Genomic DNA, 26084 nt, shown 5'->3' on the forward strand with positions numbered 1-26084 from the left:
AGACATCAGGCAATGGTGATATACACCTTTCATCTCAGCATCTATACTAGCTAGCCAGTCAGTGGTGGCACATGCCTTTTAGTGGATTTCTGTGAGTTCGAGACCTCCCAGTGATAAACTAGAATGAAGCAGTCTAAAAGCTTAACAGAGCTCATGCCTTAATCCCAGCTCTAGAGAGGTATGTATATAAAAGTCAGGAACCCAATGCCTCAGGCTGCATTTTGAGATTTAATCTCTACCCACCCTGAGGAGAGGCAGCAGTCTGAGGTTTGCTAGAGACCTTGCAGAGACAGGAACACCCCTTTTTGGACTGAGGTAGATGTAAGAGCTAGTGGCTCAGCTGCTTTGTTTCTCTGACCTTCAGCTTGAAGCTTGAACAGCAACATCAGTCTCTGGGTTTTTATTTTTGGTGTTACAGTTACACACCAGTAAGAGTGCAGCAAAACAGGGAGGATAGACATTCCACATCTGAACTATGGTGTTCCACTCTTGTCCCCTCTGACTCACACAGGTATCTGGTGTCTTTTAATCATCTGCAGGCTGTCCAGGGCACGGGCCTGGTCTTCGTCATCTACACTTAGGCCATTTAAAAACATGGAAGTATCCCAGTTGGGGTTCTCTACTTCTTCATGTTGCTGATATTGGGTATGGGGAGCATGCTTGGAAACACAGCAGCCAACCTCACCCCTCTGACAGACAGCAAGATCATCTCCATCCACTTGCCCAAGGAGGCCATTTCATAAATAATATTATCACTGCAAGGTCTCTAGCAAACCTCAGACTGCTGCCTCTCATCAGGGTGGGTAGAGATTTAATCTCACAACGCAGCCTGAGACATTGGGTTCCTGACTTGTATATACAAACCTCTCTAGAGCTGCGACTAAAGGCATGAGCTCTGTTAACCTTTTAGACTGCTTCATTCTAATGTATCCCTGGGAGGTCTTGAACTCACAGAAATCCACTAAAAGGCGTGTGCCACCAATGACTGGCTAGCCTGTATGGTTGCTGGGATTAAAGTTGTTTATCAACATCGCCTGATATCTATAGCTTTTGGATGGTTGTGCTTTCTGAATCCACGGGCAAGCTTTGAAAATTCATAAATAATATTATCACCACATATATCATTCAGAGCTGAGCTCTCACTGGAAATGGTAGATCACTGGGTAAGTGTCTTCAGATTTTATAGCCCGCTGTCACTTCCTGTCTGTTCCTTGCTTCCTGGTCCATCAATTGTTAAGAGTCTTAGGCTCATGAGACTATTGTCATGAATTGTACAATCCTTCTCCACCATGATAGATTGCACCTGTCACTCCAGAAAGCAAAATAAGTACCTCACTCATGACCGTGTTAGAAATTTGGTTATAGGAACACAATTTTGTATTGACTGATACAAAAATGTCAATTAGCTCAATGGTGTAAGCACGTGGCAATAGGCTTCAGGAGCAGATAAGGATAACATGACACTGAAATTTTTAAGTGAATATTAGATATCACACAACAATTATTTCACTATTATTAGCAGGAGCCATCAATTCTAAACAATGTCAGTGTTAAAATACTCCCTACTGGGGTACTCTGATCTCACTTTCGTGCCCTTGACTAAAACCAAAAGCACCACATCCTAGACAATTAGAATCAATGACTTAGAAAAAACATGCCTGAAGAGAGAATTAGTGGACAGGGAGTTCTTTCTCAGGGTAATTCTGTTCAATCGAATGTAGTTTGACCTAAGGTGCACTTAAATTGGACTAATGGTGTCATTGTATACTGTGAACATTAAGCTAACTTGATATAAAATGAACTTCATTCTTATAACAAGCTGCTGAATCTCAGATAATCACATCAGCCAGCCTCTGGGAGCCAAGTAGCCAACTACTTAAAACAAGGTTCAAGGAAATCAAATATAAGTTTTACCCAATGAGCACTCTGTATAATTCATTAACATTTCCTTTTTAAAATTTTATTTTTTATGCATTTGTGTTTTGCTCGCATGCATGCCAGTGCATGCCTGCATATGTGTCCCAGTGTGTGTGTGTGTGTAAGAGAGAGAGAAAGAGTGAGAGAGAGACAGAGAGACAGAGAGACAGAGAAGGAGATCCTCAGGAGCTTGAGTTACAGGCAGCTGTGAGCTGACATGTGGGTGAGGACAATTGAACCCATGTCCTCTGGAAAAGCAGCTAGATTTCTGAACCATTGAGCCATCTCTGCAGCACCCACATTTCCACTTTCTATATATAATTTTATTTTCTCTTGATATCCTGCACATGTGATGGTAGAACATGCTGAATTTTGTCTTGCCAAGTATGTTTTCTAACCACAGAATGAAGCCAACTCAGATAAGGACAGTGATTCTGTCTTATTTGTCCATCTGTGCCCTCCACCTCCCCACAACCCCTATGGTGTTAGCTGGCCAAAGCAGTGCAAGGAGGCTTCTGTTACTGATAGCCAGTAGATGGCGCTGCCTCCTGAATAAGCCAAAGCTTGCTCTTTGGTGTTGTCTTGACCACCAAAAGAACTGCAAGATTCCCATGTACCTCCATCCTTGCCATTGGTTTCCATCACTTCCAGGATGTAACTGTGTCCTTTCTTCTGGTACCCCAGGGATCTGACGTCCTGGCCTCTCTTTAACTTACTTCTACTCTGAAGAATCCACTTCCTGGCCAGTCTCTTTGTTCCTGAAACCTGGCATTTTTTTTCTAGATGACCATTTAAACCTCTTATCCTTGGGTGATCCAGAAACTGGTCGCCTGATCCTTAAAGGCTTAAAAATGTGATAAGCTGAGGGAGTGCATAAGAGTAGAGGATGTAAAAAAGTCACTTTGGAAGTGCTGTGAATTATTATCCTTCTCTTTGATTCCCAAGCATTTTCAAGGCTGAATCATTGGGCTGTGGTGTGCACCATTCTGATTACCTAACCTACTGGAAATGGCTCAGTATGTCATGGGACCCTAGTGCTTGTTCAAGAAACAGAGGGAAGTGTTTCTCAATGGACAACCTGCCATGTAGAGTGTCATGTCTGACTTTTACCTAAGCCCAAACCATCAGAATAATCTACAGAAGAAGGGATGTCATAGCCCTTTGACCCAGATCACACCCAAACAACCTCTGAATCTCCTTATATGACCTCACTCAGCAGGGCTGGGTGACTGGAGGACTTGAGATTCCCTAGGGTTCCTTGTTGCTACAGCTGCTAGTGCTTGGCAGAAAACTGGTAAAACAACCCCCCCCACTAGTGGGTCTCAGCATGTAGGCCGAGAACACCAAGGAACTTCTGAGGGCTTGGACCTCAACCCAGATATCCTAACCTAAAACCTATAGCAGGCACTTGTCCAATTTTCCCAAGATCCCCAAATGATATGAAAACGCCCAGGCTTGGAGGGGGCCCTAATTAGTAATATCAAACCCAGAAAAATATCCATCCCCAGGAAGGTAAAAAATATCCTACTCCTAGCCAGGCAACAAGGTAAAACTATGACAAGTCCAGGGGCTAATATTTCAAACTGGAATATGGGCAGGCTTCTTGAAAAGCTCTGATGTAGGAAGATCACAAAATCTAGTCATGGAGACTAAGTCCCCTCCCAGAAAGCCACAAATATAGTAGGGCCATCAGGGAAACACACCAGGATACAAAACGGCCAAAAAAGAAAAAAAAGGAAAAGGAAAGAAAGAAAAGAAACTGTTTGATACAGGTAAACTGAGGAAGCAAGAGATAGCTGAGATCTGAGGGCAGATGACAAACTGCCAGTTCTGGTATCTAAAACAGGCATGCGCACAAGGAAAAATGATTTTCTTATAGATGTGACCCTGCAGCTTTTCTGCCTGCTTTAGCAGGCAGGATCTGGGTCTCCTAACCTCTTTAGGCCATGCACATGGCAGACAGCTATGATCTCCACCAGCATGATAAGCAGCAGGGACAGCGTTGCTGCATAGGCATCGAAGATGTCAAACAAGTAGTGCCCAGCCTCCATGTTGAACAACATGCAGAAAGCACAGTTGACAAGGAACACCACACCAGGAACACAAGGTCACTGCTCATCGGTCTGAGACTCCCTGAGTAATCCCACAGTGGATGTCAACAAGAGCCACAGATCCCTAGTTGTTCTGTGGAGGGTGAGTTCCCACATCAGCTATAGAAGCTGCTTTGCAGGGGATTTCAGAGCACAAAAACAACAACAGTCAGGGTGTTGCTCATTGGGGGATGTCATAATGCCTGAGTGTCTAGGAATGCTGAAGATACCAATAAAGTAGCCCCTGTGAAAACTGGATTAAAATGTAGTGTGGATTGGTTTGGGAGGAAACTACAATTTACCTAGGTGCTATCACATGCCAGTCTCTGGCCATGTACCCGGCCAGATTAAGCCTCCATGTTGGTAGTCAGCGATCCCTTTCATACCTGGGTGCCAGGGCTTAGTGTTGTCAGATAACTCTCTGTAGCACAACATGGCAGAGTCAATATTTAACCCTTTCCAGGTTTTCTTATCACTTCCTAAGGCTTTCCGTAGTGCCTCTCAATTCATAGTAGACCTTCCCACTACCACACCATACAGTGTCAGCCACTGGAAGGCTCACACAGCAGAGGATTAAGTGCTGGATAGGGAGCTACGTGTATTTGTACTGTGGACCACAGAGACCCAATTTCAGAAAAAAAATATTTCAAGTGCTATCAGGCTGTGAGGAACAGGGAAGAGGACACTTCCCACGTGATGACTAGGACATATGATCAGACGTGACATTATCTATTCTAGACATAGAGCCATCAGAGGCACAGGAGGGTTCTCATGATCCGGGCTTGGTGGCAAGGTGGTGAAATTAAAAATGGGTCTCTGTGGTGCATATTACATGTGCATACAGCTCCTAGAACAACTAACACAAGCGGAGCTGAGTATCACACTAGCAGGAGCACAGCTACACCCCTGCAGCACTACTGGAATTGTCTTAGAAGCAATTGGCCCCTAATTAGTCCCCTCCACTGATTTTCTTGGATTTTGCCATCCACACATGCCCTAACTCCACTGCCTGGTGTCCTCACCTGAAATGGCCTCCTTGGGCAGGTGGCTCGAGATGACCTTGCTGTCCGTCAGAGGGGTGAGGTTGGCTGCTGTGTTTCCAAGCATGCTCCCCGTACCCAATATCAGCAACATGAAGAAGTAGAGAACTGACCCCAATTGGGATACTTCCATGTTTTTAAATGGCCTTAGTGTAGATGATGAAGGCCAGGCCCGTGCCCTGGACAGCCTGCAGATGATTAAAAGACACCAGATACCTGTGTGAGTCAGAGGGGACAAGAGTGGAACCCCATAGTTCAGATGTGGAATGTCCTCCATGTTTTGCTGCACTCTTAGAGGTGTGTAACTGTAACACCAAAAATAAAAACCCAGAGACAGATATTGCTGTTCAAGCTTCAAGCTGAAGGTCAGAGAAGCAAAGCAGCTGAGCCACTAGCTCTTACATCTACCTCAGGCCAAAAAGGGGTGTTCCTGTCTCTGCAAGGTCTCTAGCAAACCTCAGGGTGGGTAGAGATTAAATCTCACAACGCAGGCAGCCTGAGACATTGGGTTCCTGACTTTTATGTACATACCACTCTATAGCTGCGATTAAAGGCATGAGCTCTGTTAAGCTCTTAGACTGCTTAAATCTAGTGTGAGATCTGAGGGCAGAGGACAAACTGCCAGGTCTGGTATCTAAAACAGGCATGCCCACAGAGGAAAGATGATTTTCTTATAGATGTGGTCACTGTAGCAGGCAGGATCTGTGGTCTCCTAACCTCTTTAGGCCATGCACATAGCAGACAGCTATGATCTCCACCAGCATGATAAGCAGCAGGGACAGCGTTGCTGCATAGGCATCGAAGATGTCAAACAAGTAGTGCCCAGCCTCCATGTTGAACAACATGCAGAAGGCACAGTTGACGAGGTACACCACACCAGGAACACAAGTTGACTGCTCATCGGTCTGAGACTCCCTGAGTAATCCCACAGTGGATGTCAACAAGAGCCACAGATCCCTAGTTGTTCTGTGGAGGGTGAGTTCCCACATCAGCTATAGGAGCTGCTTTGCAGGGGATTTCAGAGCACAAAAACAACAACAGTCAGGGTGTTGCTCATTGGGGGATGTCATAATGGCTAAATGTCTAGGAATGCTGAAGATACCAATAACGTAGCCCCTGTGAGAAGTGCATTTAAATGTAGTGTGGATTGGTTTGGGAGGAAACTACAATTTACCTAGGTGCTATCACATGCCAGGCTCTGGTCATGTACCCGGCCAGATTAAGCCTCCAAGGTGGTAGTCAGCGATCCCTTTCATACCTGGGTGGCAGGGCATAGTGTTGTCAGATAACTCTCTGTAGCACAACATGGCAGAGCAATATTTAACTCTTTCCAGGTTTTCTTAGCACTTCCCAAGGCTTTCCATGTCCTCTGGAAAAGCAGCTAGTTTTCTGAACCAGTGAGCCAACTCTCCAGTCCCCTCATTTCCACTTTCTATATATAATTTTCTTTTCTCTTGGTATCCTGCACATATGAGGGTTGAACACGCTGAAGTTTGTCTTGCCCAGTATGTTTTCTAACTACAGAATGAAGCCAATTCAGATCTGGGAAAGTGATTCTGTCTTATTTGTCCATCTGTGCCCTCCACCTCCCCACAACCACTATGGAGTTAGCTGGCCGAGGCAGAGCAAGAAGGCTTCTGTTATTGATGGCCACTAGATGGCGCTGTCTCCTGAGTGAGCCAAAGCTTCCTCCTTGCTGTTGTCTAGACCACCAAAAGAACTGCAAGATTCCTGTGTACCTCCATCCTTGCCATTGCTTTCCATCACTTCCAGGATGTAACTGTGTCCTTTTTCTGTCACCCCAGGGAGCCGAGGTCCTGGCCTCTCTTTAACTTACTTCTACTCTAAAGAATCCACTTCCTGGCCAGTCCCATTCTCCCTGAAACCTGGCATTTTTTTTTTCTAGATGACCATTTAAACCTCTTAACCTTGGGTGATCCAGAACTGGTCACATGATTGTTAAAGGCTTGAAAATGTGATAAGCTGAGGGAGTGCATAAGAGTAGAGGATGACAAAAAGTCATTTTGGAAGTGCTGTGAATTATAATCCTACTCTTTTGTTCCCAAGCATTTTCAAGGCTGAATCCTTGTGCTGTGGTGTGCACCATTCTGATTACCTAACCTACTGGAAATGGCTCAGTATGTTATGGGACCCTAGTGCATCTTCAAGAGACAGAGGGATGTGTTTCTCAATGGACAGCCTGCCGTTTAGAGTGTCATGTCTGACTTTTACCTAAGCCCAAACCATCAGAATAATCTAAGGAAGAAGGGATGCCATAGCCCTTGGACTCAGATCACACCCAAACAACCTCTGAATCCACTTATATGACCTCACTCAGCAGGGCTGGGTGACTAGAAGACCTGAGTGTCCCTAGGGTTCCTTGTTACTGCTGCTGCTTGTGCTTGGCAGAAAACTGGTAAACCAAACCCCCCACTAGTGGGTCTCAGCATGTAGGCCGAGAACACCAAGGAACTTCTGTGGTGCTTGGACCTCAACCCAGATCTCCTAACCTTAAACCTATAGCAGGCACTTGTCCAGTTTTCCCAAGATCCCCAAATGATATGATAACGCCCAGGCTTGGAGGGTGCCCTAATTAGTAATATCAGACACAGAAATTTATCCCATCCCCGGGAAGGTAAAAAATATCCTACTGCTGGCCAGGCAACAAGGTAAAACTCTGACAAGTCGATGGGCTAAGATTTCAAACTGGACTCTGTGCAGGATTCTTGAAATGCTCTGATGTAGGAAGATCACAGAATCTAGTCATGGAGAGTGAGTCCCTTTCCAGAAAGCCACAAATATAGTAGGGCTATCAGGGAAACACACCAGGATACAAAATGGCCAAAGAAGAAAAAAAAGGAAAAGGAAAGAAAAAAGAAACTGTTGGATACAGGTAAACTGAGGAAGCACGAGATAGCTGAGATCTGATGGCAGAGGACAAACTGCCAGTTCTGGTATCTAAAACAGGCTTGCCCACAGAGGAAAGATGATTTTCTTATAGATGTGACCCTGCAGCTTTTCTGCTCACTGTAGCAGGCAGGATCTGGGGTCTCCTAACCTCTTTAGGCCATGCACGTTGCACACACCTCTGATCTCCACCAGCATGATGAGCAGCAGTGTAGAGTTGCGTCATAGTCATTGAAGATGTCAAACAAATAGATCCCAGCCTCCATGGTGAACGCCATGCCAATGGTACTGTTGATGAGGCACACAAGACCAGGTACACAAGGTCACTGCTCATCTGTTTGATACTCCCTGAGTAATCACACATTGGATGTCAACAAGAGCCATTGATCCCTAGGTGTGCTGTGGAGGGTGAGTTCCCACATCAGCTCTAGAAGCTGCTTTCCAAGGGATTTCAGAGCAGGAAAACAACAACAACAGTCAGCTCTTTGGGGGATGTCATAATGGCTAGGAATGCTGAAGATACCAATAAAGTAGCCCCTGTGAGAAATGGCCACCTCAGGGTGGCTAGTGACTAAGTCTCACAATGCAGCCTGAGACATTGGGTTCCTGGCTTTTATATGCCTCTCTAGACCTGGGATTATAGGCATGAGCTCTGTTAATCTTTTAGACTGCTTCATTTTAGTGTATCCCTTGGAGGTCTCGAATTCACAGAATTCTTCCCAAAGGCGTGTGCCACCACTGCCAGGCTAGCTAGTATGGTCGCTGGGATTAAAGGTATGTATCACCATTGCCTGACCTCTATAGCGTTGGGAAGGTTCTGCTTTGTGAATCCTTGGGCAAGCTTTGATAAATCATAAATTATATATTGAAAGACCTGCGCAGGGCCTTGCATGCAGACTCAGGAATGGCGGCTCTCCAAATTATTCACGAGAAGCTGTCTTGATGCAAAAGCGTGAGGTTTTTATATTGCAGTGCACTGGGGTCTGCAGATATACTCCACGTGGGATAAAGGACTGGCAACACTTGTTAAAGGCTTCAGACCGCTTTTATAGGCTTACAACAAAGGCTGCACCATACAAACCTATCGTCTCATAACATCCAGTGTGGATGAATCAAATTGAACTATCTAAGCCCGAGCATTGCCCAGGAAGTCTGCTTTCGCTAGGGCTTCTGGGTAGTGTGGCACAGGTCATTTCCTGTTCTCATTCACTCACGGGTGCTGTCCATAAACTGCTCTGTCTTAAACAGTTAAGAATGACCTTTTGCCTACTCACTGCTAAGGGGCAGAGTCTGGGGGAAATTAGGCTAATTTTTTCCATCCTTCATTCCCCACGTCTTCTCTGGGTAAATTCTAATCTTAGAACTGGCAGGACTAAAAGGCCATAATTTGGACCGCACTCATTCGCTCCCTAACAAATATGACAGTCTACAGCAAACAGCAGGCAGATGGAAGCCGCACCCCCCCACACTGGAGTTACACCAAAGACTCACAGAACAAAAACGCATTAAACAGAAATTAACAGATTCAGACATGTGACGGAACTCGGGCCTGCCGACCAGCCAGAGCCAGAAACTAGAAGCCTCCCTGCTGGAGGTAGTGAAGTGATTCAGACACATATGTCGCCGGTGCACGACATTGAAATTGGACCTGCTGTCGAGCCAGAGCCAGAATCCAGAAGCCTCCCCTCCCCACAGGAGGTAACTAACAGATTCAGACACATGTGGCACAGGAGGGCCGCGTAAGAAGTTTCCATAGGCAGAAGCATACAAGTGGCCGTCCACAGGCTTTTTATATCCGCCCGGGTCTCCAGCAAACAGGCAGAAAACAGATACCAGAAAACACATATTCAGAACAGAGACGCCGGCCAACACAAACAAGTACACACATACACACACATCAGAGGGGATCCCCGTACCTCCATGTCCGGGTTCTCGGGTGAGATGGGTGGTCGTGGTTTCAGAGCTATTCCCGGCCAACACACCAAATGAAAGATCCATGGAGGGCTCGAACCCTCACGCCCCGACTCAGGAAAGGTGCCCCCCCCCCCATTCACTCAGGAGAAGCGGTATTGATTGCAAAAGCATGAGGTTTTTATATTCCAGTGCACTGGGGTCCACAGCCATACTCCACGTGGGGTAAAGGACTGGCAACATTTGTTAAATAATGTTTAAAATGGAAGAGAGGAACCAGGTCTGACACACGCCCATCATCCCAGCACTTGGGAGGCAGAGGTGGGAAGATCAGGATTTCAATATCATTCTTCTGTCTTTAAAAAAGTAAAGACAGGAAAGACAGGAGAAAGTGATCTAAAATTCTTACACTGTTTGAAAGGGAAGTCATTGAATACTCTCTAACATTAACCTGTGTTAAGTTAAATATTAAGAGATTTCAGGAAGGAGATATGAAAGTCCAAATTTCAAACAGTAGAGTATATATAGTAGAAAGGAAATAAGAGAGAGAGAATAGCAGGAGCAGGGGAAAGAAAGTAATTCTTAAAAAAAATAAAATAAAATAAAATCAGTAATTATAACATCTTGGACATAAAGCCAATCTCAAAAACAAGCGAGGAAAAACTAACTGTCATAACCAAAAGAAGGGAAATGAATGGATGCCAAAGCTTAGAACAGGCGCCATAGATGCCCAAGTGGGATCTAGATCTCGAAGCCTGAGTGCCAGCGTCTTGGTGTCTGAGTTGTGCAGAAATGCAGGGTCAGGCTATAGATCCTGTAGGCAGGGTTCAGAGCTTTACAACGGTGCTGGTTAGTTTTATGTCAACTTAACACAAACTAGAGTTACCTGAACGGAGGGGACCACAACTGAGAAGATGCTTCCATAAGCTGCAGGGCATTTTCTTAATTAGTGATGGGGAGGGGAGCAGCCCATTGTGGTTGGTGCCATCCTTGGCCTGGTGGTGCTGAGTTCTATAAGAACGTAGGCTGAACATGCCACGAGCAAGCCAGTAAGCAGCACCCCTCCGTGGCCTCTACATCAGTTCTTATCTACAGGAATCTACCTTGAGTTCCTGATGGAGGTGTAACCCAAATAAACCCTTTCTTCTCCAACTTGCTTCGGGTCATGGCCTTTCGTCATAGCAATTATAACCCTAAATAGAACAACAAGCAATGGGAGGAAAGTGTTGTATCTCTCCGTGGACTGACTTAGAATGGTAAACCCAGAAAACAAAAAAAAAAACCCAAACCAACCAACTACTCCCTAACCTCACCAATAAGCGAGGGCCATGGAAACTTTATCCTGGCCTTGAAAGTATTCTCTAAAAGCTGTCTGAAAAAGTCTTTATAGTAAATCTAAGAACTAGTCAGAGTGTTCACCTAACACTTGGAATTTCACTGTGTTCAAAGTACAGGAAAACAATTGTGCTTGAGACTCCAATAAAATCAATGATAATAGTGAAACAACAATAAAAAGGGCTGAAATACAGACACTGAAAAGAAATGTGCCAAATCATATCTGCAGGTTACAGGATAGTTTATAGAGAAAACAGAAGCAATCTGTAGTTGTGAGAATTCATGAGGAAATGCATCAAGATTTCAAGGTAGAAGACTAACATACAAAAATGTTTATGTGTCTTCTGCAACCAACATAAACAATGGTAGAAATAAGGAGAAAGACACTATTTACAATAGCAATGTAACAGAAGATATGCAAAGACATTCACAAAGGAAATTAGCTGACAGGGTTAGGTGAATGAGAGAAAGCATGTTCCTAAATCAAAACCCAATCCCCAAGAACAAAGATGGAGGGAGAGACAACACTCTTCCATATCCCTACCGAGTTTAAAGAAAATCCTGTTACAACTAAAGAGTGAGCCACAAGAGAAGGCCACAGTCAACAACAGAGAGTAAGAAAATATAAAAATCAAAAATACTTAGATTTACAGGGCCATCCAGGGCTACATGAGAAGTGAATCAGACTAAAAGAGAAAATAATTCTCTCCAAAGCCAGTTATGAAGCTTTAGAAGCATGCAGTGGCATATGTCCTCTATATACGCCGTATTTGATCACTTTAAATTATAATAAAGGAGACAGAGAATTAAGAATGAACTTTTTAAAAATCTATAGCTTAACCTTTTCTTGACTTGATTTTGGTCTGGCTAGATTAACAGGAGGAGGGAGGGTTAGATTTTTCTTAAACAGGTTAAGTTTTGTCATACTCCAGTTTAGCATCTTTCACAGTTCTGAGGGTGAGAAAGAAGTGCTGATTAATTCCCCCAGGTGCACACACACATGCTATTAGGTAAACAAGAACCACCAGGCAGCTTTAGAATACTTTTTTTAGTTCTCCTTTCCATGCATGCTTTTAAGCACAACTGCTTTAAAATGTTACCAGTTTTGAATCTGACTTCCTTTCTTTCCACTTAATAGATGATAAAATGTTAAGAGGAAATATTCTTAAAACTTTACCTCTAAGGCTGTCAAGGGCACCATTAGGTGAACGTTCCACAATTTATTGAACCAACCCCCTTTTCTGAAGGGCTTGGAATGTTTTTAACATTTTGATCTTATTCAAAGACAGTGAACACGTTATTTTCTGCCTCAGAACGCTGACTTGTCCTTTAGACAAGGCTTTAGAAAAATGGAGTTGGAGAGGAATTTTTTTTTTTTTTTTAATACATGCTGAGACTTACTTCCTTCATGCCATACTGGCTTCAGAAAGGTACTTGGCCTTAGGAAGGTCAGGGTCTGAGTCCCAGGAGTTCCCTGCTCTTTGTTCCACTAACAGGAATGCATGGTGAGTTTGCAGCTGTCTGTTCTACCCCTCACCCCTTGGACTCCCTGTCAGAGAAAACATTGTAAAAAACAAAACAACCTCAGGACCAAGAAACAAAGTATCCATGCGTGGGATTATTTGTTTTTCCTGCCTTCTATAATTGCAAACCCAAATCAAGTCTCCACAACCACAAACCAATCTTTTTCTTTATTAATAAAAAGTAAAGAAGCAACTCACGACCCTTTTGATTTGTGTTTCCACTTGTGGTAGGGGACTTAAATTTCCGATCTGTGGGTCGCTCACTTTTACACCTCAGTAGAGGGTGAGGCGCCTGTCCTGCCACACTGGGGCAGCAGGTTCCCTGCTGCTGCCAGGCACCTTCTGGAGCTGCAGCTCCTGCTCAGAACCGCTAGGCTCAGTATCTTAGGGTGAAAGTCCCTGCGCCTTGGGTTCTGGACTGTCCTAAGTACCTCTTGCCCTTGAAGCCCCTGGGACCAAGCACTTTCTTTCCTGAGCTGGGGTGCTCTGGACAGAAAGCCGCCGCCACCACCAGCTTCCAGGCACCTCCCATGTCCTGCTAGTGGGCACTCACCTCCGCCGTACATCTGGCACAGGTAGGGGAAGTGCCACACGTTGTCCACACGTAAGCCCACGGCATAGGAGATGCAAGCAAACATGAACTGCAGCCCCACTGAGGCTGTGCCTTCTCCAAGTCCCCAGCTGGCTCGAGGTCAGGTCCTGGTCTCTGGCCTCTGCTCGCCTGCCTTTTAATTGCTAATCATCTCATTAACAAGCGCCAGAGGGGCGAGGTCCAGAAGCTGGTAATGGCGAGCCCCACCCCGCCGAGCCTCTGCAGGAAAGGCGCCCCTCCTTGGCACCAGGTGTGGACTTCAGAGCACAGGGAAAGGATCACATTTCCTCAGCCTCTTAAGGATTCATCGATGACAATACTTATATACCAGGCACCACTGTGCAACAGGAAAACACAGCCCTCTCATGCCAGAGCTGACTTTCAGATGGCGGGAACATTTAAATGCTAAGGGATGATTTGTTCTTGCCTTCTTTTGATCTACTGGGGCAGTTTCATTTGGTACACACCACCTAGTTCACCTAAATCGGAGATGCAGGAACAATTTAAAGGGATAAGTCCTAGAACCTGATAGACAGGAACCCAGGGCGCTCCAGAGGAGAGATGACTTTTGCACAGAGAGTTTGAGTGTGGAGGCTCAGCGGCAGAGCACTGCCCTAGCACCTGTGAGGCCCTCAGTTTGACCCTAAGCTTCTCCATCTACTTGGCCTCTTCCTCACCTGTGGTGTGGCAGAATCAGGTTTTGAGCAACTGCTGTGAGGCCCTTGGAGCTAGAGAGTCTCATTCCCTAGGCTAGGTGGAAACCTAAGATTGTCATGCTTTTGCTGGACCTGACTCCACCAGTGAAGTTGGGTCTGTTTCTCCACTCAACCACTGGTTAAGCTCTCTGACTTGGGACAAGTCATTTAACACCTCTGACTGTTTCATCTGCAATAGAAAACAAAAACAAATCCCTGCTACTCCCACCCCCACCCCAACAAGCTTAAACTACCTATCCCAGAACTTTTCACCTTCAAACAGTAAAGAAAGCAGGCACATAACAGCAGAGAAGGCACTCTGGCTACTTAAGCTTCAGATTATAGGTTTAACTACCCCCACCCCCACCCACACCCACACCCACACCCCCACCCCTGTCTGCTTCCCCCCATGCCTATCACTGATGGATATTTGTCTTGTTCCAGTTTGAGGCTACTATGAACAGAACTAGTGTGCACATTCTAGCTGTTCCTCTCTCTCATTCTCTCTCTTTGTCTCTTTCTCTCTCTCTCTCTCTCTCTCTCTCTCTCTCTCTCTGTGAGTGTGTGTGTGTGTGTGTTTGTGTGTGTGTTTTAAACAAGCATTTATTGGGGGCAGGTGCCACAGAAGGAGTGGAAGTCAGAGACAATTTGTGAGAGCCAGGCAAGTGACCTTTACCATTACCATTTCACTGGCCCTGCAGTTCCGTTTTTAAATTTTTGTGTAGACTTATGACTGTGCAGAGATAGTTCCATTTGCCTGTAGATTTCCCTGACCACTGACAAGTCTGCAACCTTTCCACTTGCTCACTGGGCCATCAAAAGAGCCTGGGGTTTCTGAAATGTCTGCCTGAGCCCTTGATTGGTTTTTACTGGGCTATCTTTTTCTACTGGTTTGCATTTGTTTCCCTACTTTAGCTACAGGCCCTATGTCCACTTTATATACCAACAGTTTCATTTCTTACTGTGTTGGCTTTCTGGCCCATTTTAAGTGTCTTCTATTGGAGTGAATTCTTAACTTCCAGAAAGTTCAATTTGTGCTGGAGATGTATGTAGCTCAGTGTTTAGAGTGCTTGCCTAACATGCGTGAGACCCTGGGCTCTATTCCTACCTCTCCATAAACTGGGTATGTATGGTGGTGTATACCTATAATCCCAGTACTTGGGAGGTAGAGGCAGGAAGATCAGAGGTTCAAGGTCATCCTCAGCTACACAGCTACATAGCAAGTTCAAGGCTAGCCTGTTATTGGAGACCCTATCTCAAAAAGTAAACAAGTAAGCAGAAGGATTAGAGTTTAGTTTCCAGCATCCACATGGTGAGCTCACTACCATCTGTAACTCCAGGTGTAGTAGGGGATCTGATGGCTTCTTTTTTTATTTTTTTTTTTTTGAGGGCACCTATATGTGCTTGTACATACACACAAACATATACACACAAAATAAAAATAAATATTAAAAACAAACAAATCTATCAATCTTTTTAAAAAAGTTGTCTTCATGACCTTTTTTTTTTTTCTCATGTGTTACTTTACACAATCTTTACCTACCAGGAGAGTAGTAGATGCCTTTAATTCTAGCACTTGAGAGAGAGGAGAATCTGTGAGTTTGAGGAGACCAGTCTGGTTTAACATAGTGATTACAGAGAGATCCTGTCTCAAAAAACAAAAACAAAACAACAACAACAAAAAAAAAATGCAAACAACAACAAAAAGCCCAACTTCTTCCTTATCAAGTCCAAGGTCATGAAGCTATTCCTGAGGAGTCAACCCCTTAGCAAAGCTAATCTCAGCAGTGAATGAGTTACTGCCTAGAAATTGCCCTTCACTGAACCTGGATCTCAAGTATTCTGCTAGGCTGGCTGGTTAATGCACTGCAGGGATCCTCCTGTCTCCATATTTTCCCTCTCCTCAGTATTTGGAGAAATAGTCATGTGCCACTGTCCCTGACCTTTTACCCAATGAGCCATCTCCAGCCCCAGCTGTCCTGGTAGAGGGTCTATCTAATGGCATGGTGGTGAATAGTTTGGATAAAACAGTTCTTGCTGCCTCCAGCTATGTACTTATGTTTTGGGTATCACAAATTAGTTCTCCTATAGGGTTCTTAGCCACATAGTGACATTTAGGAACTGGATACCTCAGAAAGATACCCAGGACAGTTACCATGGGATTTGTTGGTACAATGGTGGCAGTGCCCTTCTTTTAGTCCTTACCCCAGGGACCAGGCCAGCATCTGGTCTTAGCTGCCTTGGGAAACCATCCCAATATGTGAGTCTCAGTAAGTGAAAATCTCTGCATTTGTGTGTCTGTGGTGTGTGTCTGTGTGTTTGTGTCTCTGTGGTGTGTGTGTGTGTGTGTGTGTGTGTGTGTGTGTGTGTGTGTGGTATAAAGTATCACCCAGTCCAAGTAAATGCAAATAAAGTAGTCAGATCACCACATCAACCCAAACATGCACTTGGTAACTTTTATCTGAGATGATTCTTTGAGTGATGGACTACTACAATTACAAAGAGTGTGGTCGTGGGGGACCTCTACATGGAGAGAGTGATGCAGTGTGTTAACATTAATGGTAGACTGACAGATGTATATTACCTTTTTGCAGAAAAATCTCTCATCTGCTTGTTAATTTCTGTGCAAATACCTCAACTTTAGGCTATTTTGAGCTTCCAACATATCACCGGGCTGGGTTGGGGAGAAGACATTTAGTGGCAAACCATCATGTTGAATTCTCACCATGCATGTACAGTGACATGGGTGGCCACAAGACCTTAGCTGATAGTAAAGAGTAGCAAATAACTGGAAATGATTTTTAACTTTTACTTCTGCTTTAGATAATTTATATAATAACTTAGTCCTCAGGAAGGACTGTACTTAATAAAACAAATTCTCAAAATCCCTCCATATGCCCTAACTGGTTACTCAGAGCTCTGTAGAGGATTGGGCGGTAGAGCCAACTCAGCTCTTTGAGGTGTTTGTTTCTCTTTCGGGTGCTTGGTGTCCCAGAAGCAGAGTTTTCAGACAAGCTTTAGTGCTCAGAGGAGCCTACTCTGGCTTGTGGGAGAACCCTTTCTTCAGACTTTACTTTCATAGCATCTATGACAATGGCAACACCGAAGTTCATGTTATGCACTTTCCTAAAGAGGAGAAGAGGGGGCCATGACTGCATGGGTGAGGGCCACTAAGTGCATCCCGGATTCTATATTCTTACCTTATTAATATGAAGGCCATGCAGCTTTCAATCATTTGCTCATCTTGGTGATTTCCATTGTTACCTAACTACCCTCTAGAGCTTCTAGTTCCCCACAAGATAAAGTCCAAACTCCTTAGTTTGTTTGGAAAGCTTTGAAGATTTTTTTTTTAATTCAGCCCTGAGGAATTTGACCCTTGCATACATGGGTTCTAGAAAACAGAGTTTTAACTCTGAAGTCTAAAAATACACAGCATTTTGCTGCAGGTGAGAAACCTACCTCTAAGGATGAATAGGACATATCAGCCATAGTCCCGATGGAACACATACAATTCACTTTTCAGAACAAATGCATCTCTGCAGGGCTTAGGGCACCAAGATCTGGCTCAGTGGTTAAGTGCACTTAGAGGACCCCAGGTTCAATTCCTAGCACCCACATGGTGGTTCACAACTATCTGTAATTCTTTTAACAGGGGATCTGATACCCTCTTCTGGGTTCTGAAGGCTCCTGTCACTCAGGAACAAATGCATGCACATTTATTTTTGAAAGTAAAACTGAAACTTTGATACTACTATGTATATGAAGCTATTGTTTTTCTTATGTATTTTTAGATAGATATTACAAATTTTAAAATGGCTCTTCTCCTATATTTCCTGGGTCATGTATCTCACACTAAGTACTCTGACCTTTTCAGAAGCTGTCCACATCCTTACAGTCTCCAGGATTTTGATATTACGTCCAGGGTAGCCTCACTACAGTAACTAGTGTGCATAGCATCATCATGTGGAATTTCATTTGCCAAGTATTCCGCAACACCACAAACTTGCAGCAAAGCCTATTTTTTGTCAAGAAACAGCCTGTAATTTACTGTTAATTATGACAATCATTTAGCCACTTGTAGCTAGTGGCTTCTGTGTGTGGACTGGAAAGACACAGAACATCATTGTACAATTTCCACTAGGCAGTCCTGGCCTGGAAGTTCAATGATAACGCCTGCCATGCAGCATTCCTCTCTATGCTTAGACTGCAGGCAGCTGTGTGGGATGGAGCCCTACGTTGCATTGTGCACTGCTTCCTCAGAAAAGGATGAGACTTTCTCCTCGCCTCTGATCCCTCTTTGGGTGCTGACCAAGCTCATGTCAGGGTTCTCCAGAGCTACAGCTCCTCATCCTCTGCCAGGAAGGTCACATGTATCAAAGGTGACTCCATCCCTTGAGGCAACAATCGCTACAGGATGGGAAATTCATGTGCCTTCATCAGACCTGGGCTCCAGTTCCACCTTTCTGTCTCATGGGCTCCAGGTTCTGCTGTCTCACCAAACCCTGATTCTGGCCCTCCCTGTTTTTCCAAAGTTTCCCTCTCTGTCTAGACCTCACAGGTAATCCATCAGTTTACACATCTTGCTCCTACCCATATTTCCTCCATTCCTTTTGCAGTACAAACCCCAAGAGCTCTGGATCCCTGGGCAAACCCAGGTGCAAGATGTCAGCAGGGCACTGCTCCTTTATTATCTCTAGTAGAGGTGTTGACCTGAGGCTCTGGGTCACATTATATCTGTGTGTCTCAAATGTTTCTTCCCACATCTCTTATCCCACTGATTGCTTAGCAAAGGTCCCAAATAATTACATAGATGGCTAAGGGGAACCTCTCTCCTATCTGAAATTTACTTCGGCATGGGCTCTCACTCCTTTCTTGGGCTTCAGGAATCCAACCCTAATGCTAACACCAACCATAACACTCACCCTAACCCTAACCATACCCTAAACTGAACTCTCATTGTCAGAAATACATGACCCCACCTGGATGGCATAGCCCTATATATGGAGTAGGGGTGAATGGGAGGGGAGGGTGGTCAGGGTGCATGGGAGGGAGGGAAGGAAGGGAGGGATAGGAATCGACATATAACATAAAAAATAATCAATTAATTAAAAAAAATTTGGTATGCAGGGACTCAGAATGATCCCAAGAGGATTGCTGGATCTAACAGAGGTCTGGCGGCCTTTAGCTGAGTTCTCTCAAGCACAGGCCCAGTGATGGGTTTCAAGTATCCAGTAGGACATTTTATTTCATGTTTAAAAGATATTTATCATATGTAGTATCCTACTTGAATGTCTGCTGGTAGAAAAGAAGAGGACAACAAATCTCACTGTAGATGGTTGTGAGCTACCATGTGGTTGTTGGGAATTAACTCATATCCTCTGTAAGTACAGTCAGTGTGCTTGAACTTTTAGTCACCTTTCTATTCCATTGTGTTTTAAGAAAAAGCTTCATTATGTAATTTTGACTGGCCTGGAATTCATCGAGATTCATGCTTTTGGCTCCTGAGTACTGCTGGAGAGGATGTGTAGAAAGGGGAACACTCCTCTACTGCTTTTGGGAGGGCAAACTTGTACAGCCATTTTCGAGATAGCTATGGCGGTTCCTCAGCAAGATGGGAATTGGTTTACCACAGGACCTGGCAATCCCCCTCATAGGCATATTCCCAAATTATCCACATTCATACAACAAAGACAAGTGCTTAATTATATCCATAGCAGCATTATTTGTAATAGCAAGAACCTAGAAGCCACCCAGATGCCTCTCAACTGAAGAATGGATAAAGAAGTTGTGGCACATCTACACAATGGACTACTAATCTACAGAAAAAAATGGAATCTTGAAATGCACAGGCAAGTGGATGGTACTTGGAGAAACAATCCTGAATGAGGTAACCCAGGCACAAAAAAGTAGAACATGGTAGAGAGGGAGAGAACATAAAAGAGCAAGCCATAATTGGTTTGAAGAGAAAGATGAACCTAAAGATATATCTAGAGACCTACAAGACTGACTCCAACTAACAATCTGAGCAACAGTGGAAAGGCTTCCATAAATGACCTTCCCTGAAAGTGAGATCAACAACTAACTTATACACTACATGAAGTACTCATCTAGTATCTGTAGAAAACAGAAGCAAACACCCATAACTAAACACTGAGTCTAACTAGAACCCAGATGCAGAGAGAGAGAGAGGACAAGATCAAGTTGCAGAAACACATTGAGACAGCTGACCTGATGAAGGAGGAGCTAATAGGCCCCCAGACTGATAGCTGTGAATCCAGCATGGGACTGACTCAGACCCCTGAGATGGGTATCAGCTAGAAGGTCTAAGCTGTATAATGGAGGTCAGATAGTAGAACCAGGATGTATTCCTGGTGCACAAAGGGACTTTGCAGACACATCCCCCATCCAGGGATACTCCCTAAACCTAGAAATAGAAGAGATGTTCTCGTCAACACTTGAAATGAGTTGTCAGAAATACAGGACCCCACCTGGATGATATAGCCCTACGTGTTGAGTGGGGGGGGGGGGGGAATGGGAGGGGAGGGTGGTCAGGGTGAATGTGAGGGGCAACAGAGGATAAGAGGAAGGGAGGGAATGGAGGGAGATATAGGGAACAGGGATCTACATGTAAGAAATAATGAATTAATTAAAAAAAATATATCTGGTATGCATGGACTCGGGATGTTCCCGAGAGGATATGTGGATCTAACAAGTAAGTATCTGGCGGTCTTTAGCTGAGGGAAATCTATCAGAGGCCCAGTGATGGGTTTCAAGTATCCAGTAGGACGTTTTATTTCATTTTTAAAAGTTATTTATCACATGTAGTATCCTACTTCAATGTCTGCTGGTAGAAAAGAAGAGGGCACCAAATCTCATTGTAGATGGTTGTTAGCTACCATGTGGTTGTTGGGAATTAACTCATATCCTCTGTAAGTACAGTCAGTGTGCTTGAACTTTTAATCATCTATCTCTTCCATTGTTGTGTTTTTAGGAAAGGGCCTCTGTTGCGGTAAATAAGGATCAGGATAAACAAATAGGCCGAATAGATGTTTATTCAGGGAGAAATAACTTACAACCTAGACAGATGAACACCAGGAAATTCAACCCGATCCTCTCCTGTCCAAGTCATGCCAGAAAGAGAGAGCACCTTCCTGGCCCCCTCCGACCTCCTTCCTCAGGTCACCTCCGCCCATCGCTCCACCCCCCAATGGGCGTGGTCAGTGCTACAGAAGGACTACCTCACTACAGGCCTCATTATATATCTGTGACTGGCCTGGAATTCATTGAGAGTCATGGTTTTGGCTCCCGAGTACTGGGTTCAAAGGCATGTAACACCATGATCATCTCAGGATTAAGATTTTATATTGTTAACATAAATAAGCATTAGTTTAGTTAAAATGGCTAGTGATATGCATTCTGAGACATTCATTAATTTTTATTACATTTCTTATTCACACAAAAGGTTAGTTAGATTTTGTTTCTAAATTAAAAAGTAGTAAGTTATGGGCTATAATTAGGGGTCATTGGCTAGGGTCTAGAATTCCTGATACTACAAGATTTAAGTTCAGCCTCTATCACCAAAAAAGCAAAATAGGGGCTGAGTAGGTATCTCAGTCAATAAAGTACAAACACTAAGGACCTGAGATCAAGCAAAATGCTGAATCTAGAAGGGGATGATTAAAAACTAAACTTGTGGGACATTTGATCATTATGTGAAAATATGGTGCTTTTTTCCTTGCCTGCCTAAGGCACTTAATTGGTTTAATAAAAAGCTAAATGGCCAATAGCTCAAAAGGAATGGTTAGGCAGGACTGCTAGGCTGAGAGAAAAACTCAGGGGAATGAATCTAGGCCTGGACCCATGCCAGGAAGACAGGGAGGGAGCTGTGAATACAGAATAATAGACAATAGACCAATAGACATATGTTAAGTTATAGGAAATCGTTGGGAACAAGGTTAAGTTAAAGGCCAATCTTTCATAATTTAGAAGTGTCTGTGTCATCATTTGGGGACAGATTGTTCCAACAAAATCTGACAAGAAAGTCCAACTACATATTAGCACTGGAAAGGTAAGAGAGATCTGTTAAGTCTCAGTGGCAGTAAAGTCTACCTTCATAAATGAGAACGTGATAAATAAGATGGACACTTGGAATTGAATTGACTTTGACACATGATCTCTCTCTTACTCTGTCTCTGTCTCTCTCTGCTTCTCTCTCTCTCTCCCTGTAACACACACACACACACACACACACACACACACACACACACACACACAAACACACTAAACAAACAGATATATTCCATATTGTATTATGGTTGGTTGTCTTCAACTTTTCTGTCCCTGTACTGTGCCCTTTCTGTTTGTTTACTCGAGAAAGGGTTTCGCTGTGTAGCCATGCCTGTCCCCAAACTCACTCTGTGTACAAGGCTGGCCTAAAACTGAAGTGATGCCTACCTCTGCCTCCCTTAATACACACTGGCTCCTTATTTAGAATTAAGGCAAAAGCTGTCAGGTTTTTCAAATTGATAAATACAAGTGAATTGATACTGCATAATCTGAGCACATATTACCTGCAAAAGCGACGTATGTAGTGCCAAAATACTCTGCAATGACAAAGAAAATACACTTTGAAATTCACACACTACATCTTTTTCAAACCTTGAATCAGAAGTTAGTTCCAACTTTTTCATATACAATATGATTTGTTTATTAATGTTGACAAACTGTTAATTCCTAAAGTCTTAATATAAATAAAATTATTATGAGATACATAAAAGTCCAATGAAATTTTATGGGGGAATGAATGCAGCAGCATACCTTTGTTTGCCTCCAAGTTGCCACATGTTGTTAGAACAGGTTCAGCTTCTCTATGGTGGGGTCAGAGGTGATATCCACATCATACACAGGCATATGAAGAGGTTTACAGAGTTCCTCATATTGTTATAAGAGTAGTTTATGTTTCTGATTTCTCTCTTTTTTTTTTTACATTTTTGAAGAAATTCTACTTGAGTGTCCAATTCTTTTCTAGTTAATGGAGACTTGTCTCTTTCTTTTTTCATGAAACCAGATATGACTATAGTAAGGTGCAAGGATGGTAATGGAACTACAAAATAATAGGAATGCCAAATGGTTAAATTTACATAAAAGGCAGTTTAAGCCTGGGCTGTTGGCATACCTTTTTAATTCTAGCACTTGGGAGGCATAAGAGCAGTGGTTATCTGTGAGTTGGAGGCCACCCTTGATTACAAAATAAGTTCTAAGATGGGCAGGGCTATTACACAGAGATAAACTGGCAAAAATGTAGGTTATGCCGAACAGAAAATAATGAAAAAAGGATCACCTAATACTTCTAGCAAGAAAGAACAATTATGACTTCGTTTCTTGCTTGACTTGTACTATGTGGCAAAGAAATACCTCAGGGTCCTGATACTCCAACCTCATTTTCAGGTGCTACAATTACAGGTAACAGTCACCATGTTCAACTTCCTTTTACAATTCATGCATGTAATATCTTTGGTAGTAAATACAGATTGCTCCAATTTATACTGTAGTAAAATACCCCTGAATTATTGCCCTGCTCCAAGTTAACAACAATCTTAATGAAATTCCATCCTCACAAATGGGACAAAAGCAATATGTACTCAGCAGAATCTATATTGCAAGTATAGATGCAGCCAGTTTTTCACTTTTAATACAGTACTCAAATTACACAATACTTACACTAATATTCCCATGATCACCTCTTTGCCAATTACTATGAATACAGTAGATCCTGCTCGTTTCCTAATGGATAAAGAAGGCAGTAGAGTGAGTACTAGCTGTATATTGTAAAAATATAGTTTCACTTATCATTGTTTAAAAATTGCCTTATATTCAGGGAAAACAGATCTAATAGTATACTCCAAAGGTTCTCATGTGCCTAAATTCACATGAGTAAAATGGAGTGTTTAAGAAAAAAAAAAGTCTTTTTTACGTGGCAAATTTACATCATTTATATTAACTTAAGGAAAATGCTCTAATGTCATGGTCTTCTTGAATGTTCTTCACATCCAGGGATCAATTTTCCTTACCTTTGAAAGGCAGTCTGACTGCTAGTCTTACTCCATCTACAGACATGGGTGGTAGGCTTTTACTTTAATAGTAATTGGAACAGGAGATACCTCATCATTATCATTCAACTCTTCCTGGGTGTCCCATATTTTCAGAACCATTCTGGATGGCTGAGTGGTGTACAGCTTTGATCATTAAAAGAGCCACAAAGTTTAAAGTTTGTCTGGTAATAACTATTTGTATCACTACATATACTTGGCTCTTACGTACCCACTTTATTGTGTGGCAGTGGATGGTAGCACAGACATATATATATATATATATATATATATATATATGAAGAATGAATGGAGGACAGAAATCAAGTTTGGGGTGATACTATCTACCTTGTTTTTTGATATAAAGACTAACTTACAAGACTATGAGATTCTTTCCTACATGTATTTAAGTGTGATGCTTGTGAACCCGGTGACCACTGAAGTCACAAGTCGGTGCTGGATTCCCTGGAATAGCAGTTCAGGACAGTTGTAGGTCACCACATGGGCTGGAAACTGAAACCTGCTCCTATGCAAGAGCAGAAAATGCTCACAACTGCTCAACCTATCTTCAGCTGCTGTCTTCTTTTTGGGCATTTTGGAGATGAAGTTTCTCATTCCACCTATCTCTGCCTCTCAATGTTGAAGTTAGAAGTATATGCAACCAATTTTTTTTTTTTTCACTCGAGACAAGGTTCCTATGTGATGCCCTGGCTGTCTTGAAACTTACTCTGTAGAACAGGCTGGCCTATGGAGATCTTTCTGCCTCTGCCTCCAAAGTACTGGTGCTAAAGGTATAAACCACAACCCGGCAATCTGGCTTAATTTGCAAGAATTGTGAGGATTGAATTGAGGTTTTCATGGCTTTGAGGGAAGTACTTTACAAATTAATCCATTTATTCAATGTTTCCATACCCCCTCTTTCAAATAAACATCAATGCCTCCCATTTCTCTAATGTTAAAATATTATTATGCTCTGTAAAACAGAAATATTGTAAGCAGGGTGAATAGGTTAACTGCCTTCCACATTTGTCATATATATCCCTCCTCCAACTAGAATGCTTTCCATTTGCATTGCTAAACTGACAACATATTCCTCTGTCTTAGATACCCACCAGCTCCCAAGCACTATGAACTGACACACCTGAAATCTGGTTTCACTTATAAACTCACTACAAAGGGTACTCAATTCTTCCTGAAAGATGGATATTGTTGTTCATTTGCTACAGCAGTTAGCAATGAAACACAAACAAGAAACTCAATGAGGCCACCTGGAGTTCATTGTTGGAGGGAAAAGAAGGGTGGTGAAAAAGTTAGCCAACACAGAGCACAGAAGAGGGAGAGAAGAGGTATCCATGATGTGGCCATGTTGGGCATGCATGTCCTGCCCATAGTTTGGGGGCAAGGTCAGCACAATGCCAAGATTGCAACATATATGCTTTTGATAAGCTGTCTCAAGAGGCTTCCCTCCTCTTCAGTAATAATCCTATCCAGAATTTCCTGTGATAGAGAAAATGGTTGGTAAAGGTCTGGAGCCAATGGGAATAAAACAAAAGACAACACAACAAAACTACCTAGGATGTCAAAACTCACATAAACTCAAATTTTGCAGAAAGATCTCTAAATAATCAAAATCAGGAAGAGCCTGCGCTACCCCAGTAAGAATGAGTAAATATTATTCTTACTATTTATCATTATGTTTGCTCATGGTGTGCATTTGAGGAATGCAGATGCCATAAGACATATCTCCCATTGATGTGTTCTGATGATTGAGTTCATGTCTTCAGGCATATATCATGGAGGTGCAGATGCTTATACCTACTTAGTTTCCTATCCAAGCCCCTTAAATGCCTGTATGCCTGCTGTCTCAAGTAAGGCAGCAACATCCGTACCTCTTGTTTTCACTGCAGAAAGACCAGTGCCACTCAATTTACCCTGATATGATTATTCAGAGCCTCCGCGATTTGTAATAACTATTCCTCATGTATC

The 26084-nt window shown here is 43.2% G+C and overlaps 1 protein-coding gene across 1 annotated transcript in view; it reads right to left on the reverse strand.

Annotated features, from left to right (window-relative positions):
• LOC127214461 (speckle-type POZ protein-like) overlaps positions 1-13361 on the reverse strand; it is an 83018-nt gene extending 69657 nt beyond the window's left edge. Inside the window, exons 1-2 of the mRNA XM_051174853.1 lie at positions 13277-13361; positions 12922-13080 (exon numbers count right to left, since the gene is read on the reverse strand). Of these exons, the coding sequence (XP_051030810.1) occupies positions 12922-13080; positions 13277-13361 (244 nt within the window). The remainder of the gene's footprint in view (positions 1-12921; positions 13081-13276) is intronic.
• Between the last annotated feature and the right edge of the window lie 12723 nt (positions 13362-26084).

Source organism: Phodopus roborovskii, unplaced genomic scaffold (assembly GCF_943737965.1).
Source record: "Phodopus roborovskii unplaced genomic scaffold, PHOROB, whole genome shotgun sequence".
In the NCBI taxonomy this organism is placed as follows: Eukaryota; Metazoa; Chordata; class Mammalia; order Rodentia; family Cricetidae; genus Phodopus; species Phodopus roborovskii.